Source organism: Periplaneta americana, chromosome 13 (genome assembly GCF_040183065.1).
Source record: "Periplaneta americana isolate PAMFEO1 chromosome 13, P.americana_PAMFEO1_priV1, whole genome shotgun sequence".
Taxonomy (NCBI): Eukaryota; Metazoa; Arthropoda; class Insecta; order Blattodea; family Blattidae; genus Periplaneta; species Periplaneta americana.
Genome location: NC_091129.1, coordinates 160,265,739 through 160,284,675, shown reverse-complemented (window position 1 = coordinate 160,284,675; position 18,937 = coordinate 160,265,739). Strand labels below are relative to the sequence as shown.

At 36.8% G+C, this 18,937-nt stretch overlaps 1 protein-coding gene across 3 annotated transcripts in view; it reads left to right on the top strand.

Moving 5' to 3' along the window:
* Ip6k (Inositol hexakisphosphate kinase) overlaps window positions 1-18,652 on the top strand; it is a 170,646-nt gene extending 151,994 nt beyond the window's left edge. For all 3 annotated transcript variants that reach the window (XM_069844529.1, XM_069844530.1, XM_069844531.1), the window contains 4 exons: window positions 3,533-3,615; window positions 6,810-6,985; window positions 11,452-11,657; window positions 16,142-18,652. In XM_069844529.1, coding sequence (XP_069700630.1) covers window positions 3,533-3,615; window positions 6,810-6,985; window positions 11,452-11,657; window positions 16,142-17,030 — 1,354 coding nt within the window. In that variant the 3' untranslated portion in view covers window positions 17,031-18,652. The remainder of the gene's footprint in view (window positions 1-3,532; window positions 3,616-6,809; window positions 6,986-11,451; window positions 11,658-16,141) is intronic.
* Window positions 18,653-18,937: the final 285 nt, after the last annotated feature.

Here is an 18,937-nt window from a genome sequence, read left to right as displayed (position 1 = left end):
TATTTGCCAATTTCGCAACCAAGGGGGGTGTCTTCCCCCATGACTTCACCCACTAACTTAATGCGTGGTTAATTTTTGTTATTGGCACAAAGTGTTTTTGCATAACATGATAAATACTTTCAGTTTCCTTCCCGTTGTATTCATAATGTGGCCATCACCCACCATTTGTCAATAGTCAGCTGCAGTAATACGGTTCGAAAGAACAAAAGGCTGCTGACCATGGGTAAGGAATATTCAAATCAGAATTATAAATTTGATTTATACATAGTACGAGGGGGATCCAGGAAATACCGACCATTCGCGCATACCCGCCGCGTAGCTGACTCCCCTTCCTTGTTTGAAGGTCAACTGGCTTCCTTAACATGTGTTCTCATAATGTTGTGAGTACTGGTTGCAACAAGTCGCCATTGTGCATTTTGTGTTACTTCAAAATGAACGACATGATTGATAATCCCGCCGACTGTGAGATGAGGAGTGTGATTCGATTTTTGAATGCCCGACATTTGAAACCTGCAGAAATTTACCGGCAATTGAAAGAAGTGTATGGTGATACTGTAATGAATGAAAGAAATGTGAGAAAATGGTGCGAAATGTTCAACAATGGGCGAACAAATGTCCACAATGAAACTCGACCCGGACGCCCATCACTCATCACAGAAGACCTGAATACTAAAGTGAACGACAGAATCTTGCAAGACAGGCGCACATCACTCGACGAATTGCATATTGCCTTTCCTGACATTTCTCGTTCTTTGCTAGGTGAAATTGTGTCGCAACATCTTGGCTACCACAAAATCTGTGCACGATGGGTTCCACGGCAACTGAGTGACCAACACAAAACTCAGAGAATGGCCTCAGCATTGACATTCTTGATGCGATATCACACAGATGGAGACGCCTTTCTTGATCAAATTGTGACTGGTGATGAGACCTGGGTGTCTCACAACACCCCAGAGACCAAGCGCCAATCACGTCAGTGGCATCATCCCTCATCACCCAAGAAACCGAGAAAATTCAAACAGACTCTCTCAACACAAAACGTCATGGCTACTGTCTTTTGGGATCGCAAAGGTGTTCTTTTGCTGGATTTCATGCCAAAAGGCAGTACGATCAATGCAAATCGTTATTGTGAGACTTTACGAAAACTACGGCGAGCCATCCAAAACAAGAGGCGAGGAATGCTTTCGAGAGGAGTTGTGCTTCTTCACAACAATGCCCACCCGCACACTGCTGCTTCAACTCGAGAATTCCTGGATCAATTCGGTTGGGAAATCTTTGATCATCGCCCTATAGTCAGACCTTGCTCCTAGCGATTTTCACCTTTTCACTAAGCTGAAAGACTTTCTGGTGGTACGCGTTTTGGAAGTGATGAAGAGTTGAAGAAGACAGTGAACACCTGGCTTAATGAACTGGCGGCAGAGGAGTATAACACGGGAATTCTAAAGCTAGTGAACAGATACGACAAATGTTTAAATGTAGGTGGTGATTATATAGAGAAGTAAAGGAAGCTTCAGTTATGTAACAGACTTTGTTTTTTCAAATAAATAAATATTTTTTTTAATTATTATAACAAAACGATCGTTATTTCCTAGATCCCCCTCGTAGAATCAATAATTTCGTGGACTGCAGCGATGTGATGCTACAAGTAGTGTCGTATGCCTATATCTTGTGACATCATTGAATAATCAATGTTTTGAAAATGTTGCTTACACAAAATGTATTAAAGCTGAGGTAGCAAATTCAATCATGTCCGCATTTGAGTAATATGAAAATATAAAATTTTATCAGAAGCTAGACAAAACAACAATCAATCTTGTACATACTTCACTTATCTATGAGCATCTTGTTATCCCCTCATCCCTAAGCTTGTTCATCTGAAAAACCACGCTACAATGTAAGTCCTTCATTCGATTCTGAAAAGTTTTTATCATTACTTTTTAAAGTAATTATATCATACTGGCAGAAGTGTATTGTAGCTGGGGGTGTTCACTATAGTTGTAGTCCACGATATTATTGATTCTGTCATGTATTTTAATACTATTTTACCGGTAGGCTTGTCATGGGTAGATATTTGAGGCATTGACATGGGAAAGGTCGTAACTGCCAAAAATTCGAATTTTTAGGTTTTTCATTGAGAAAGTAGTAAATGGCCATGCCAATGGCACAGAGAAGGTAGTATGTCCGTATGTAATGAAACGAAGTTGGAAACGTAATCACTAGATGTTGTAAGTTGTATGTGCACAGCTGTTGGCACGGAGAAGGTAGTGACTCCTTTTACAACATCAGAGTGTGTCTAGACAAATATGGGCTGATAACTGTGCAGGGCAGAATAAGAATCGGGTGATTCTAGTGGTCCTGATTCACATTATTGCCAAGAAACATTTTGATTCAGTGGACTTGAAATTCCTGGTTTCAGAACATTCCTACATGCCATGTGATAGGGAATTTGGCATCATAGAGAAAAGAAAAAAAAAAGATGCAAGACCATGGTTCCAGAAGAAGTAAGGCCTAATAATGTAATAATGATGAAGGATGAGGATTTCTTCGACTTTCCTGCAGAATGTGACAAGTTTTGATACGACTCCTATCAAAATCAGCACCCTCAACTGGATTAGACTCTCAAGAGCTGATTTTCCTCTAATAAAAACAAGATAGTTATTTAATGACATTGAAATGTGGACAGAGCACAGGATTTTTAAGAAAGGACAGTCATTAACGTCAATCACTAACTTGCAGTGCTTGCAACGCCTTGAAAGAAGACCAATCGTCCCTGATGCCAAAAAGAGAGACTTGTTATCTATGTTAGACTTCCTCGATGAAAAGTATCATGCATTTTACCGAAAAATTTGTGCATAATATATAAATAACGTTAATTCTCAGTTTGGCTAAGGAGTGATTTCAATGTTGTATTTTCATAAAATAGGATTTCACAGATAAATCTGTGCCAGACTTTTCAAATTTCATATGTAACACAAACATGAGTGTATGCCTTTCATTTAAAGCAGTTTCTGTAATAATGTAAGTGAGAAAGTGTTCATAAATTTGTTTTTTGCTTCCCCTGAAAAATTTTGTTTTTGGCAGTTACTACCTTTCCCATGTCAGCGCCTCATTTGACTTCATACAGATTTTCAGTTCCTTACTTTAGTCATAAACCTTCGCAATATCCTATTTGTAATCAAGACATACCGGTAGTGGAGTAGATTTTGTATCTATCCATGACTGTGCATGTACTCTGAATAGTTGGTGTGTGGTGTAGATAATCTCCAGGGCTGGCATTAGTAGGAAGATAATTGACATTGTGGACAGTATCACTAATTGTAGAAAAGTAGTACCGGCAGATATATATTTAAATTGTCTCAAGCTAATGACACTTCATTTTGTTTTACACACACTTAATGACAGCCCTGTTTTTGAAGAGATATATATATCGTGTATGTTGAAAGATTGCTTTCTGTCTATGTAATAATGTATTATGAGGCCTTTTTTATTGTTTATAATGTTACTAATTGTAAACAATTTTTTTGATCTCTAGGATGAAAGTTCATCGAAAAGGCAGCGCAAGAGATGTCCTGGAGAGCATCAGACATGTTGACAATACGAACTCTAACAAGCAGTGTATCCTTTTCTTTCAACTGATTTTATGCTACATATTTGAATTATTATTCTATATGTGTATGCAGGACACATACAATCACAAAAGGAGTGCATAACACTTCGTAAAAATATTTGGTGGATGAAGATAGATTTAAAATGATGATAAAAACTCTTCGATGACTCATCAAAATCAATGCCAAGAAAGTTACTGTATTTATTCGAATATATTACGCCATCGAATATAATACTTACTTACAAATGGCTTTTAAGGAATCCGAAGGTTCATTGCCGCCCTCACATAAGCCCGCCATTGGTCCCTATCCTGTGCAAGATTAATAAAATCTTATTCCTTTGCTGTGATCGTGCCAGAGAATCAGTCCTATTCCGAGGCTTATTGTAGGGATTCGTAACAAGCTGTTTTTTACGTTTATGGGTTGTTAGCCCTTCGCCCACCCCTTATCAGCTGTCCACGATTGCTTATTCAATATATTCGCAGCTACCCTCCATATCTGGAGGCCGTCTCCTCTATCCGCAACCTGAGGACGCACGATGCCGTGGTGATAGGGACCCACAATACATGGTCGAATATAATACGCACTCCAATTTTTTATTCTAAAATCCAGAAAAAAAATATACTGGCAAATATAATACACGCCTGTGCTAAAAACCACTCAAGATTAAAATTATATTCTCAATAACAGGTTTTAAAGACAGCCTTACCTCTAACTATATGGGTACATCATATTCACCATCACTGGGACTTCTGTCAACAGGTCTGAGTTGATGTCAGAACATTGATTGGCAATGACTAACGTCATGCTATATTGGTAAATTCTTTTGGTTTATTTAAAGACTCTCAATTGTTGAATGTTGTATATATAAAATGTCAGAAAAAAAGGGGGAAAAAAATTCACTAAGTCATTATCTTAATTAAATATTATATTAGTATTAATAATGACTTGTTAAAAATGGACATGAAATTACAAATGAAAAGTGCGCAAAAACGGGAAAACGCAAACTCGCCATGGCTGTTCCTGTCTGTGATTTCTCAGCAAGTATTTTGTAACATAAATAAAGTATTAATTTAACTTGGTTTGAGTCTGGGTGTTTTCATTCATTCATTCATTCATTTTATTCCATAGATCTTACATGAGCAATGAAGCTTTAAGATGTGGAACAAGTCAAAATTTTACAATATTACAATTACAGTTTTTATAAATTTTTATAGTTTTACAATTTAGTAATTTTCCACAATTTTTACAATTTTGTGCAATTTTTTACATTATTTTGGCGAGATGTAGTGAGATGAGATGAGGTCCGAGAATTCGCCAAAATATTACCCGGCATTTCCTTTTGGTTGGGAAAAACCTCGGAAAAACCCAACCAGGTAATCAAATCAAAGGGGGATAATCAAATCAAAGAGGTTGATGCCAAGGACTCGCCATAGACCATCCGGCTTCAGTCCCACGTCTGTGGAAAACCTCGGAAGAAACCAAAGACCAAAGGGGGATCCAACCCAAGCCCGAACGCAGCTCTGGATCAGCGTGCGAATATAATACGCCATCGAATATAACAGGGACGTATACTGGTTAAAGGGTTTGGGCTACCGCTGACCCTATTATTACACAAAATATATCTAACAATTACTTTAATTTTAATTACTATGGTAAAACTAATAATACAAAATTATTACATTATGTTATATTATAAACTTTTTCTTTTGTAATTTCCTTGGGCTACTGCCGGTAGCCCCGGTAGCCCGCAAAATACGCCCCTGGAATATAACATGCACTCTAGTTTTCAAGACATTTTATCAAAAAAAGGTGCTTATTATAGTCACGTAAATGCGGTACTTGTGTTCATAATACGTCTTGTGACAGTATTCTATGCCAAATTTGAGCTATGAACTTAACTAAAAAAGTAATCAGAGGTGTCCCCATGCTTGGCCATGGTGGCCCACAGGATAGCGGGAGATTAAGACTCCCACCTTAGCAGGAGACATTTTGGGTTTTCATTGCCGCCCTCACATAAGCCCGCCATTGGTCCCTATCCTGAGCAAGATTAATCCAGTCTCTACCATCATATCTCACCTCCCTCAAATCCATTTTAATATCATCTTCCCATCTATGTCTCGGCCTCCCCAAAGATCTTTTTCCCTCTGGCCTCCCAACTAACACTCTATATGCATTTCTGTATTCGCCCATACGTGCTACATGCCCTGCCCATCTCAAACGTCTTGATTTTATGTTCCTAATTATGTCAGGTGAATACAATGCGTGCAGTTCTGCGTTGTGTAACTTTCTCCATTCTCCTGTAACTTCATCCCGCTTAGCCCCAAATATTTTTCTAAGAACCTTATTCTCAAAGACCCTTAATGTTTGTTCCTCTCTCAAAGTGAGAGTCCAAGTTTCACAACCATACAGAACAACCGGTAATATAACTGTTTTATAAATTCTAACTTTCAAATTTTTGGACAGCAGACTGGATGATAAGAGCTTCTCAACCGAATAATAACAGGCATTTCCATATTTATTCTGCGTTTAATTTCCTCCCGAGTGTCATTTATATTTGTTACTGTTGCTCCAAGATATTTGAATTTTTCCACCTCTTCGAAGGATAAATCTCCAATTTTTATAGTTCCATGTCGTACAATATTCCCGTCACGAGACATAATCATATACTTAGTCTTTTCGGGATTTACTTCCAACCCTATTGCTTTACTTGCTTCAACTAGAATTTCCGCGTTTTCCCTAATCTTTTGTGGATTTTCTCCTAACATATTCACGTCATCCACATAGACAAGAAGCTGATGTAACCCGTTCAATTCCAAACCCTGCCTGTTAATCCTGAACTTTCCTAATGGCTTATTCTAGAGCGAAGTTAAAAAGTAAAGGTGAAATGTTGTTATGAAGGTTAATATGAAAGAAAGTACAATTGTTTACGTTTCTGGTTAGAATATTCCTATAGTTTCTCAGAATTCGCTCTAGAACAGGTACCTAAATAAGTGGAATTTAAGGCAAGTACTCTAAGGCACTTGGTCTGTACCAGCAAGTGTACTTATACATTTTTAAGTTGGTATAAGTTGCGCATGTGCAAAGAGCTGCGATGATAGTATACAAGACTCTGGTTCGAGATCTGTCAGGTAAACATTTGTTCAACTCGTAGATTGAAAAATCACTTTTGGAAAGTATGGTTTTCTTGACAAAAACAATCAGATTTCCTAATGCTAGAAAACATTACATCGCGGTATTCACAACCTTGCATCCTTGACCTGAAGATGGGAACAAGACAACATGGAGATGATGCTTCAGCTGAAAAGAGAAACAAGCAAATGGCTAAATGTGCTGCCAGTACCTCTGGATCGCTAGGAGTCAGACTGTGCGGCATGCAGGTAAAAATAGAGTCTGTTATATTCTGTCGTTTATGTCATGTACAGTGAAACCTCTCATTTACGGACATTGAAGGGATGTAACAATCTGTCCGCATCTGGGAGGTGTCCTTTATTGGGAGGGAGGCTCCTCAATCTAACAGTAAATTTGTAATATGCATTATGTATCCGTTCATGCTTTAAATGAAATGTTCACTGTCTTTTCAATAAAAATATCGTTTTCTTCCGGCTTCTTATCAACGTGTTTCTGCTATTACCTGCACAATATTTGCATAAAGTATCAGTTACTATTTATATAATTTAATGACATGTTTCATTAAGATATATTAAATTATATTGAATCTAATTATAGAGTTTGAATTATTATGTCATACTGGTGTAGTCCAGTTCTGATTGAGGTACATCTACAGTAGCATGCAAATGAATCTGAACAACGTAATTATGCAAAAACACTCAAACGGGATAAAAAAAAGGATCTAAGACATACCTCAGTAATCTATGTGGCCTCCCTTGTTCCTAATGACAGCTCTGAGACGATTTGGCATGGATTCCACTAATTTCCCACAAATATTCTTCATTTCTTCATCGCGAAACCATACACTAATGAGGGCAGAAATCATCATCTCCTTTGTAGAACAATCAATTTTTTGCATTCTTCTTTTGCAAATTGACCACAAGTTCTCAATGGGGTTGATGTCGGGTGAGTTGCCTGGCCAGGGGAGTACCTGAATATTCTTCTTGTTGAAGAATTCTGTAGTTTTTCGAGACGTATGGCATGGTGCCAGGTCTTGTTGGAACACACCTCTGCCATCTGGAAATGATTTTTGCAGCTGGGGTACGATTCTGGTTTCCAATAAGTGAATATATTTGTCAGAATTCATCATTCCCTTGATAGATATTAATGCTCATGTGTAAAACAACCCCAAAACATTACTTTAGGGGGGTATTTGGGTGCTTGTTGGAGATGAGCTGCTGTTACTTTTTCGGATCCTTTCCGTACGTAAGAAACACGGTGGCTGTGGACCTCGAAATGAGACTCATCGGAAAAAAGTACATTCTTCCAGTCATTCACTGTCCAGTATTGATGTAATTTTGCCCACATTAAGCGTTTTTTTCACATAACAGGGGTTAGCAGTTGCTTCTTAATAGGCTTACGAGCCCTTCATCCAGCTTTCAAAAGCCTACGCCGCACTGTTGTGACGTGAATATTTGCCCCAGTGGTAGCCATTAACTCACGGGTTAAGTCGACAGCAGTTAGTCCAGGATTTAATTTACTTTTCCTGACAATTAAACGATCATCTGCAGGTGAAGTCTTCCTTTTCCGGCCACAGTTTCCTTTTTTCTGGGGTGTGATGGATCCAGTCTCCCTGTATCGTTTTATGATCGAATTAACAGTAGCCAAACCGATGTGACATTCTGCAGCAATTTGCCTCTGTATCATAGAAGAATGCTCTGCTAATGTTATAATTTTAGACCGTTTTCGTGGAGTTGTATCCCTTTGTGAAGACGACAGAATGTACACAGGATTGCAGTATTAAGTCTTCAACACAACTGAAATGCTTATAAGTACAAAACGACCGGCAAAATGTCACATATTATAAAAAAATGATAACGACAGACCTTCAACAATGGAATTACACGTACTACAGATGTCAATTAAAGCGGTATGAGCAGCTGTGAGGCCAACAATGACAGAAAATGTAAAAATATGTCGTGTTCGGATTAATTTGCATGCTACTGTATTATCAGGCAGTACATCTCACTTGGCGATATGTGTCAGAGGAAGAACAATTGTTTGTATGCATCTGAAGTCTGATTAGTGGAATATGTAACTAATCGGTGACTGTCCCAACTCAAAAATCACCATTTTTTATTTTTCCATAAATTTTAACTGCCAAAGATGTAAACTTTTATGTGGAAAACTGTCACAAATTAAACTCTCTTACTTTCTGCAAAAAATAAAATAATTACACTCTAATAATGAAAGCTTTGCCTTCAATTCACCTAAAATGATCTCCCATTTATTGGGGAAAGACCGTCATAATACAAAAGGGTCTTATAGAAGGGTTTTATTATTATCATAAATAATATTCAGGAAATCAGGCTTAATATAGTACATAGTATCTTCATTTCCCACATAAAGCCGTTTTCTACTATTTACTTTTTGTACTGAGCTATCAGGGTTTATGTAACACCTAATTTTTTTTTTATTATTTATTCATTAAAGATATCAGCTCAAATAATTTGAGTGACCACAAGGGTCCTGAATACAATAAACATGTACAATATAATGTGATTTGAAACATTAAAGAAAAAAGAAAGTTAATTGTTGAAAGCAAATATATAAGTGGATTAATTGAAATAGAGATGATGATGTAATATTTGAAGAGAATCCTTGATAATATTTATAAGAATAGACATTACATAATCAAAAGGAATGTGAAGTTCCTTAAGATAATTCCATGTGAATTTTGTGATTGAACCTCTACTGCCAAACAGCAAACCAATGACAGACCATTGTTCAAGAGGGACGTTGTACTTTTGAGAAAGATGTGGCAGACAAGGTTCATATATAGACTTCTTCTCAATATCAACTTCGGTGGCCTGATTTAGGTTTCTTTCGAACAGATAGTAGGGTCAAGAACAAGAGCCCGTTTAAGGCCGGTTGCGCACTATACTGAGAGATGTGTAATGTGAAATGTGTGCCAAGAAATGCGTGAGCGAGGCGAGACAGCATTGTCCACACACAGCGCCGAGAAATGTGTAATCGAACCAAGACCACAGAATAGGAAATAGTTGCAGGTGTCGCGCGGTAGCCATCTTAATTTAACCTATCATTGTATTTTCATGGTGTAGTCACATAATTATTTTTATAAATAAATGCTTTAAAATTTATTTTCCTACCCACATCATATATTTTAATAATTTGATGTTGCATTCCTTTTACCGGGGAGGTCTTCAATTTAGTATTATTATAGTTATCGTCTCATGTATCATTTATTTGTATGACATCAAAAAATTTCAATGGCCGATCTGACATATTAGAACAATTTTGCTAAGTTTTCTGCATTTAAAACAGCTGAAAAATGTTTTCCCGATATCTGTGTGTAATTGTAATCATTGACAGAGGTCGAATGTGTCTTGAAAAATTCGCTGGGCTAGCGATCAGAGCGAGAAATGTGTTTACCTCGCGCGAGGTGAGCGAGAAACTCGTTGTAGTGTGTGACGTTCCATTTAAAACAATGCTTTCGATCTGACGCGCACATTTCACATTACACATTTCTCGGTATAGTGTGTAACCGGCCTTAAGTGTCCATTAATAGCAATAATGTCTGTCCATCTGAAAGAACCATCTGATGATACACAATGTACGTCCTCATGAATCTCTCAATCAGTGGCGTAGCATGAAATTTTGAGCAGGGGAAGCTAACTCAAGTTGTTTTTCATGCAATATGAGAAAACGTATTACAAAAATACAGTCTTAAAATAAATAGTAGTCAATTTCAAGTCAGCAATCGAAGATTGGTTGGAACCTCGTAAGTAACACCAATAAGTCATGACCTCAAATGATACGTAGTAAAATATGATTTCACGGTTTACACATATCTCTTAACAAATAGACACGTATACGTATAACATCAGCTCACTCCCTGTCATACTTAGAGAAATCACAATATTAGTATCATTACGTAAGTATGCGTCTGTCTTTTGGTTGTGTCCTTCATTGACAGCAAGGGAGTCGGTCATTTGTTTTTTAAATCACACTTTTGTTCGTAAGTCAGTTTTGATAATACAATTGTCCTAAAAAAATTCAAGTAAATTAGTGTCAGGAACTGATATTTCGCTCATTATTTATTATATCAGCCACAATGCACACTAACATCTCAACTGAACACAACTGACGAAAAGGGATAACTCGGAAACTACTTATTTTAAATGTTAAAGCTAGCTTCTTGCGAGCCTTGCGACTAGGGTAGTTTAGTTAGAAAAGGATGGAAAATCTGCGGGGTGGATTACACAGAAGAAACCAGTCTGCTTGGAAGCTGGTGTGTGCAGGCTTCTTGTTTACTGCTGCATCACAAATCATCCTGAGCTGCCGCATCACAATATTTAACGCGTAAATATAAATTCTATTAAAATTAATAAATAATTTTGTCCATAAACTGCAGGTTTATTATGAAATTATTATTAACTGGGGAAGCTAAGCTTTTTAGCTTACATTGACGCTACGCCACTGCTCTCAATTTAAAGTTTTTAAAGATGTCGCCAAAGCATGTCGTACATGATGATGTCTAGCATTGATCAGCAGCTCGCCTTTAGGGCATTGTCCATACTTCTGAAAATTAACACATTTTTAAATATAACAGTTTTCGTCCAAGGCGACGATATGTATGTAGTTAGTTAATTCACACAGCCCCATCTGACATGCAATAGACAACAAATTTATATATGTTCATCCCATGTTGCAGGTTTACCAAGCTGATACTGACCATTATGTGAAGAAAGACAAATATTGGGGACGTGAACTTAATGAGGAAGGTTTCAAGGGTGCACTCTACCGCTTCTTTCATAATGGTTTCCAGTTACGGAACCAGGTTATTCGTAAAGTAATAACACGCTTAGAGGAATTGCGAAGAGCTATTGAGCGCCAAAGTAGCTACAGGTTTTATTCATGGTGAGTAAATCAAATTGTTTCATTTCCTGTTGGAACATTACCTCCTCATTTTCTACAATAATCTCTCACATCAGTCCAACCTCATTGACTTTTTACTTCATTTAAATATCTTCCAGGAACAAGAGATAGAGTCGACCTGGTTGGCGAGTTGGTATAGTGCTGGCCTTCTATGCCCAAGGTTGTGGGTTCGATCCCGGGCCAGGTCGATAGCATTTAAGTGTGCTTAAATGCGACAGGCCGATGTCAGTAGATTTACTGGCATGTAAAAGAACTCCTGCGGGACAAAATTCCGGCACATCCGGCGACGCTGATATAACCTCTGCAGTTGCGAGTGTCGTTAAATAAAACATAACATTTATATCATTTTTATTTTTAACAAGAGATAGAATGCATATGTGCATTTCGTGTATTTCATATTCTATAGATCTTACCTCAGCATAGTAACTTTGAGATGTAGAGAATAAATAAAGGCAAAAGTTATACAAAAATACAGTGTGTGGCTTACACCTAAGTGGTCATAACACATGTGCTTAATGGGGAGATCTGACCATTGTCTCGCATGGTGGTGTATGGCAGTGATTTAGGTCTATAGTCCTGTACAAGTAATGCAATGGTAAGAGGCACTGTTAATAAAAAAATGTTATGTTCAGGGCTGGGCAAAATACTAACATCCAAGTATTTCAAACACAAATACAAAATACTTCAAATAATTGTATTTGAAATACAAGTCAAAATACTTTTAAAAAATCAACCAAAATACATTTGTATTTCAAATACTCGATCAAATATATAGCCCTAAAGAAATAAGAATATTACTGAAAATCTAAAATATTATATTAACACTAAAAGTATTTTTACCTCGAAGTTTTATATAAACACTGTAAATGAACTTCTTCCTTTTCCCAGTCAGCAATGAAATTATGCTTACTTACTTACTTACATCCTGTGCAAGATTAATCCAGTCTCTATCATCACACCCCACCTCCCTCAAATCCATTTTAATATTATCCTCCCATCTACATCTCGGCCTCCCTAAAGGTCTTTTTCCCTCCGGTCTCCCAACTAACACACTATATGCATTTCTGGATTCGCCCATATGTGCTACATGCCCTGCCCATCTCAAACGTCTGGATTTAATGTTCCTAATTATGTCAGGTGAAGAATACAATGCGTGCAGTTCTGTGTTGTGTAACTTTCTCCATTCTCCTGTAACTTCAACCCGCTTAGCCCCAAATATTTTCCTAAGCACCTTATTCTCAAACACCCTTAACCTATGTTCCTCTCTCAGAGTGAGAGTCCAAGTTTCACAACCATACAGAAGAACCGGTAATATAACTGTTTTATAAATTCTAACTTTCAGATTTTTGGACAGCAGACTGGATGATAAGAGCTTCTCAACCGAATAATAACACGCATTTCCCATATTTATTCTGTGTTTAATTTCCTCCCGAGTGTCATTTATATTTGTACTGTTGCTCCAAGATATTTGAATTTTTCCACCTCTTCGAAGGATAAATCTCCAATTTTTATATTTCCATTTCGTACAATATTCTGGTCACGAGACATAATCATATACTTTGTCTTTTCGGGATTTACTTCCAAACCGATCGCTTTACTTGCTTCAAGTAAAATTTCCGTGTTTTCCCTAATGAAATTATGCTACATATGAATAATTACTGCTCCCTTTAAAAACAACCAGTTCCTCAAATGTTCATAAGATAAAGATCCCCTTGCTTGTGAATGAATAAATCCTGCAAAACAGAACAGTCTTTCTATAGGCGTAGAGGAACACAAACTTGTATTATATTTATAAAGCTTGTTTCACTGTTGGGTGCACAGGGTTGCCATTGAAGAATTGTATGAGCTCATACTCCACAGCAGACAAGTTCTTTTCTTTTTGCTTTTCAAAGTCTGTTTTACTTGAGTTGAAAACATAAAAATTGTTTTCATCATCTTAATCATCTGAACTGACCAAAGATGTAGCAGACAACTGCTCAGCTGATTTCACAACACATATTCTGTGTCCTCTTCTTATCACTTAGTGAGGAAATGTCAAGTAGCCATCTCATCTTCAATGATGGGTGGAGCAAGCTGTCAAAATAGCTCAATTTTCTTCTGAGGTCAGATCAAACATCACTTTAAATCTTGATGAAAGTGAACTTATTAGGATTGGAGTTACTTGAAATAGATGGTGTAGATTACTATGTAACAGAATATGTAATCTGTTTTTAAGGGAAATTAATGTGGACAAAAGTTGGCTGTAATAGCACGTCTTCTCATTTGCATTAAATCAAGGGCTACGGCAATGGGTTTCAGAACTGCACAGTATTCTTCAAGGTACTGAAACTCAACTTCTTTGAAGGTTGGCAATCCCAGTTTTTCACATATACTGTTTATATCATGTTTGGATTGCAATATTTGAGAGATTGAGTCATAAAGAGAATTCCATCGAGTTGGGCAAGGAAACTTTAATGAATATTTCAAGACATCTGATATAATTTCAGAGTATTTGAGTCTCCTAGACGCATTCCATAATGCTAAACATTTAGTAAGTGTTGGGTGATTGATCCTTGATGCTGTTGGAGATTTCTTCATGGCATTAAGAAAATCAGTTGTGACAAGAAAACTAAGCGTATGGCTAGCACAACTGAAATGGGTAGGCAAATAAGACAAAAGTTCATTCTTCAAATCCAAATCCAAAACTTGAATTACAAGAAGATATGATATGATATGATATGATGTGATATGATATGATATGATATATGATATATGATATATGATATGATATGATATGATATGATATGATATGATATGATATATGATATGATATATGATATGATATATGATATGATATGATATGATATGATATATGACATGATATGATATGATATGATATGATATGATATATGATATGATATGATATGATGATATGATATGATGATATGATATGATATGATATATGATATGATATATGATATGATATGATATTATATGATATGAAATATGATATGATATGATATGAAATGAAATATGATATGATATGATATGATATGATATGATATGAAATATGATATGATATGATATGATATGATATGATATGATATGATATGATATGATATGAAATATGATATGATATAATATGATATGACAGCACTTCTTTACATGTAATGGTGTACCTCACATTTCTGTATCTGGTGCCACCATTAACATATTATTACAATAACACATTATTTGCAGTACACGTCTACACCAATACTCCCAATTACACTATGCACCTTTTTTCTTATTTGGTCAAACTCCCCTTCAGTATTTCTCCTACATTTCATTTGCTATTCTCTATTTATTCATTAATCCTAATGTATCTAATATTCTATACTTCTTTCACACCCCCTTTATCCCCCCCAACTACTATTCACTAAAATCTCCAATTCAAACTATCTCTATAAATTATCATATTGCTCAGCACCCATACATTTAATTATTTGTCCTATTTGTTCTTTGACCTTTTCTCCTATCTTTCTCTTACATTCATTTACTGTTCCAATGTTCAAATGTTAGTACTAATTTTATGCTGTCACTTATTCACTTCTCTTAACCCTTTCTCACCATTTTCTCTCATTCCTATTTGCGCTCACTTTCACTTTCTCACTATTCTGCTTACACTTAATCCATTGTCACTATTCTCACTTCCATGTAAATACTTATATTTTATTCTACACATCTGCTTATACACTTTCTCTCTCCCTTATACTTCTCGATCTTTTCCAGTTTCACTTTATTTGCACTTTTTGATCACATCCACATTTTTTTTAACGTATCAAATATCTCTGCTATATCCTTTATTTCTTCTTCTATTCCTCTTTTATTTTTTCCTCCCACGCTTTCACTTTCACATACTAGATTTCCACTTACACTCGCACCGTTATTCTTTTCACTACTTTCTGCCCTATCATTTCCTGACTCTTGGTTTCTCTTTTTATCACCATTCGCCTTTTTTCTAGCACCCGTGTTTCTTGTTCCGTTATTGTCCTCATTCCTTCCGGAGTGCACTAACCTTACCGCCATCGTTTGTAGACTAGGAATCCGCTTACGCTGCATGCTGTTACTGTTTTCTCCTCCTTTTCGTGTCATCATCTTTACACTTCCTCGTACGTCAGTATCTGGGTTCCTGAACTCATTACTGTTCACTTCTGTTACCATGTGTTGATCTGCGACAATCACTTGTTCCGTCCTTGAAATTACAAGAAGAAGAAAAAAGTATTTTGAGTATTTGAAATACATAATACATCAATTTTATGTATTTAAATACAAAATACTTTCGAAAATCCTTACAAATTACAAAATACAAATGTATTTCAAATATCGCCCCGCCCTGGTTATGTTAATCTTTCCTTTCATCAAAACATATGTTGAAAACTTGGTGATTATACCCACATCTGTTATTGAGTCCACATAATTAATGCTAATGTTTTATTTTCGTGCAGCTCACTTCTTATCGTGTACGAGGGTTACGAATGGGAAGTAGACGACTTTCCCTCATCTCAACGCTGCAGCTCTTCACCATCTGATGTGGATAACTGCTTTTGTCATCAAGACATGAATCAGCTAACAGAGGAGGTTGATGACTTCGGTATTAGTGACGAAGGAACGAGGGAGTCTGAAGAATGCTCCCGTGGGAGCCTGGGCTTCCCGTACTACGATGGTGATACCAGCAACTCATCGGATTATCCACCTCTGTCGTTATCCCAAGAGGAGGTGAGTCAGGCGTCTCATCAGCGTGGCTTTGGTGAAGCAGCTGCCAGAGGGGCGAAGGCAGGGTCAAGATTTTACCCGATTTCAGAAGAGACAGTATTCATGGATCCACCATCATCATCACACGCGTCAGATTCTAATGTAGAGAACTGGGTGTTCTACAACAGCGACTGTTCGTTCCTGCAACTCACTGAGAGTTCTGAAGAAGCGTCCTCCGATTTCTATCTGCCGCCTAGTACGTCAAAGAGGATTCGTCAGCATTCTCAATGTGATGAAGATGGAGAAGAGGACGATGAGGATGACGAGGAAGAAGATTCTGAATTTTCCTCTTCTAACAAACGTGTGAAGAGCACAAAATTTCCGTTAGAATTACGTGGCAAGAACAAGGCTGCTCTGCAAGCTGCAGCTAAACACAGAATGAGACTGAGGGACTTGCCAAGACACCCGGGCTCCACACAAGTTGACATTCGCATGATTGACTTTGCAAACGTAACATTTAGCAATAGAGCTACTGGCAGCAGTGCAGGCAATGTTACAGTTCATCACGGTCCAGATTGTGGATTTCTTACCGGACTTGATAGTCTGAAACGACTTTTAACAGAAATTTTAGCTGAAGGTTAGGTAGAAGTTTTATTTTCCAAAATATTTTCGTCATTGAAAATGCTAAGAACAAATCTAATAAATGCATTTTATCGAAGACTTAACATTATTCTCTATTCTGTTTACTTGGATTTCCTTCTCTTCTCTTCTGATACATCTTTACGTGAACTTTATTTTAGTCGAGATAGTAGATTCGATCATGAAAGCAATTACTGTAATGCTTCTGTCCAGAATGTGGAGCAGCTTTTGTTCGTAGTGGTGGAGTGTCAAGTTCATAAGTCTACAGTTGGAGGCAGCTCGATTTGAAATGATCTGTCAAGATTCATATTGAAATCCGGAAACAAAATGATCTCACAGAATATAAAAATTGAGTAGCATGTGACAGTGTTATGAGAAAATACATTTAAGTGCGAAGTTCGTGCGGACCTTTGAAAGTATGTGCAGTGAACATTATCCTTCTTGAAACACTTCGAATGAGTGAGTATATGCAGGCAGATAGAAATGAGATATACACGTATGTATGTTTTATCCATCTCTACTTCTGTTTCCACTTAAAAGTTATTCAGAATATTTTTTCTGCACAATAACTGTCACACTTCAATCATTATATGAAAGATTTTTGACATATTTGGTGCGAGATGTTCCTGGCATTAGGTTCACATTGTTGGAACATGTCATCGATCAGTTTCATTTCCTAGACAGTATTCAGGAGTGATTTTTATTCATCGACGTGTATTAATTTAACTACCGGTACATCGCTACGGAATATAATTTCGGAATTGCGATTAGTACAGAGTACTAATGCTTGTAGTTACAGAATATCTTATTTAGAGAAATTACTGTTACTTTCTGCACGAGAAAGACGTGAGCATCAGTACGCGTGCATACTGACACAATAATTATGTTGTGTTCAATTAAATAGAATTGCAGAATATTGCATGTTCCATTAATAAAAGACAGAACACGTAATAGTGCTGAATAAACGCGTAAATAGAAGTTTTCTGTCAATTGAAAATGTAGTGGCACAAGTGTAAAATATTTCCATCTTCCTGTGAAGTCCTAATATATTGAAACTATATGTTTAATTGGTTCCTTGTGTTGTCCATCTCTATGAATAGACATCTTGTTAACTAACCTTTGGAAGAAGAAAGTACAATGTGTAGTTGTAACATTTATGGACCATACATTCAAAAAGAAGTATGGAACAAGCGAACTTGAGGCTGTTATGTAGTATACAAAGTTTAGGAAATAATTTTTATCTATTTACATGAAGGCCAGTTGAACAGAGGTACAATCTCATTTGAGGCAAGCATGGGAAGATTAAATTTGTCTATTAGGGATTGGAATGAAAACGTCTCTGAAGTCAGAGTTAACTTGCCAGACCTTAGCCACAGGTTCACAGAAACATTCCAAGCTCTGAAGGTTTTAATGCTGGATGTAAAGTGATAATTAATTGATGAACTAGTTAACTTACTTGTGTTAAATATGAAATATCTGTCCGGCTTACAGCTGTTTCAGTGCTTCACGCACCATCATCAGAGCCTACTAGATCGCGGCGTCATCTCGAACTTCTCTGCCTGTTAGGAGGGTGTGTTTTATTGTTGGAAGGTGTTGAATTGTGGAGTCGAATAGTGTGTGTGTACTGAAATTGATCTGTGTGTTGAGGATTTGATCGGGGTGTGTTTTAGTGTGTTTGTATATTTCATATTGTTCCATTGTGTTGAGTTTTTGGTTCTTGGGTTGTGTGTGTAGGATTTCCATATCCGTATTTATGTTATTGTATGTATGGTTAGTATTGGTTATGTGATCGGCGTATGTAGATGTATTGTGTCCTCTGGTTATAGCTTTAATGTGTTCTTTGTAGCGTGTTTGGAATGATCTGCCTGTCTGTCGTATGTAGAACTTGTCGCAACTATTACATTTGAGTT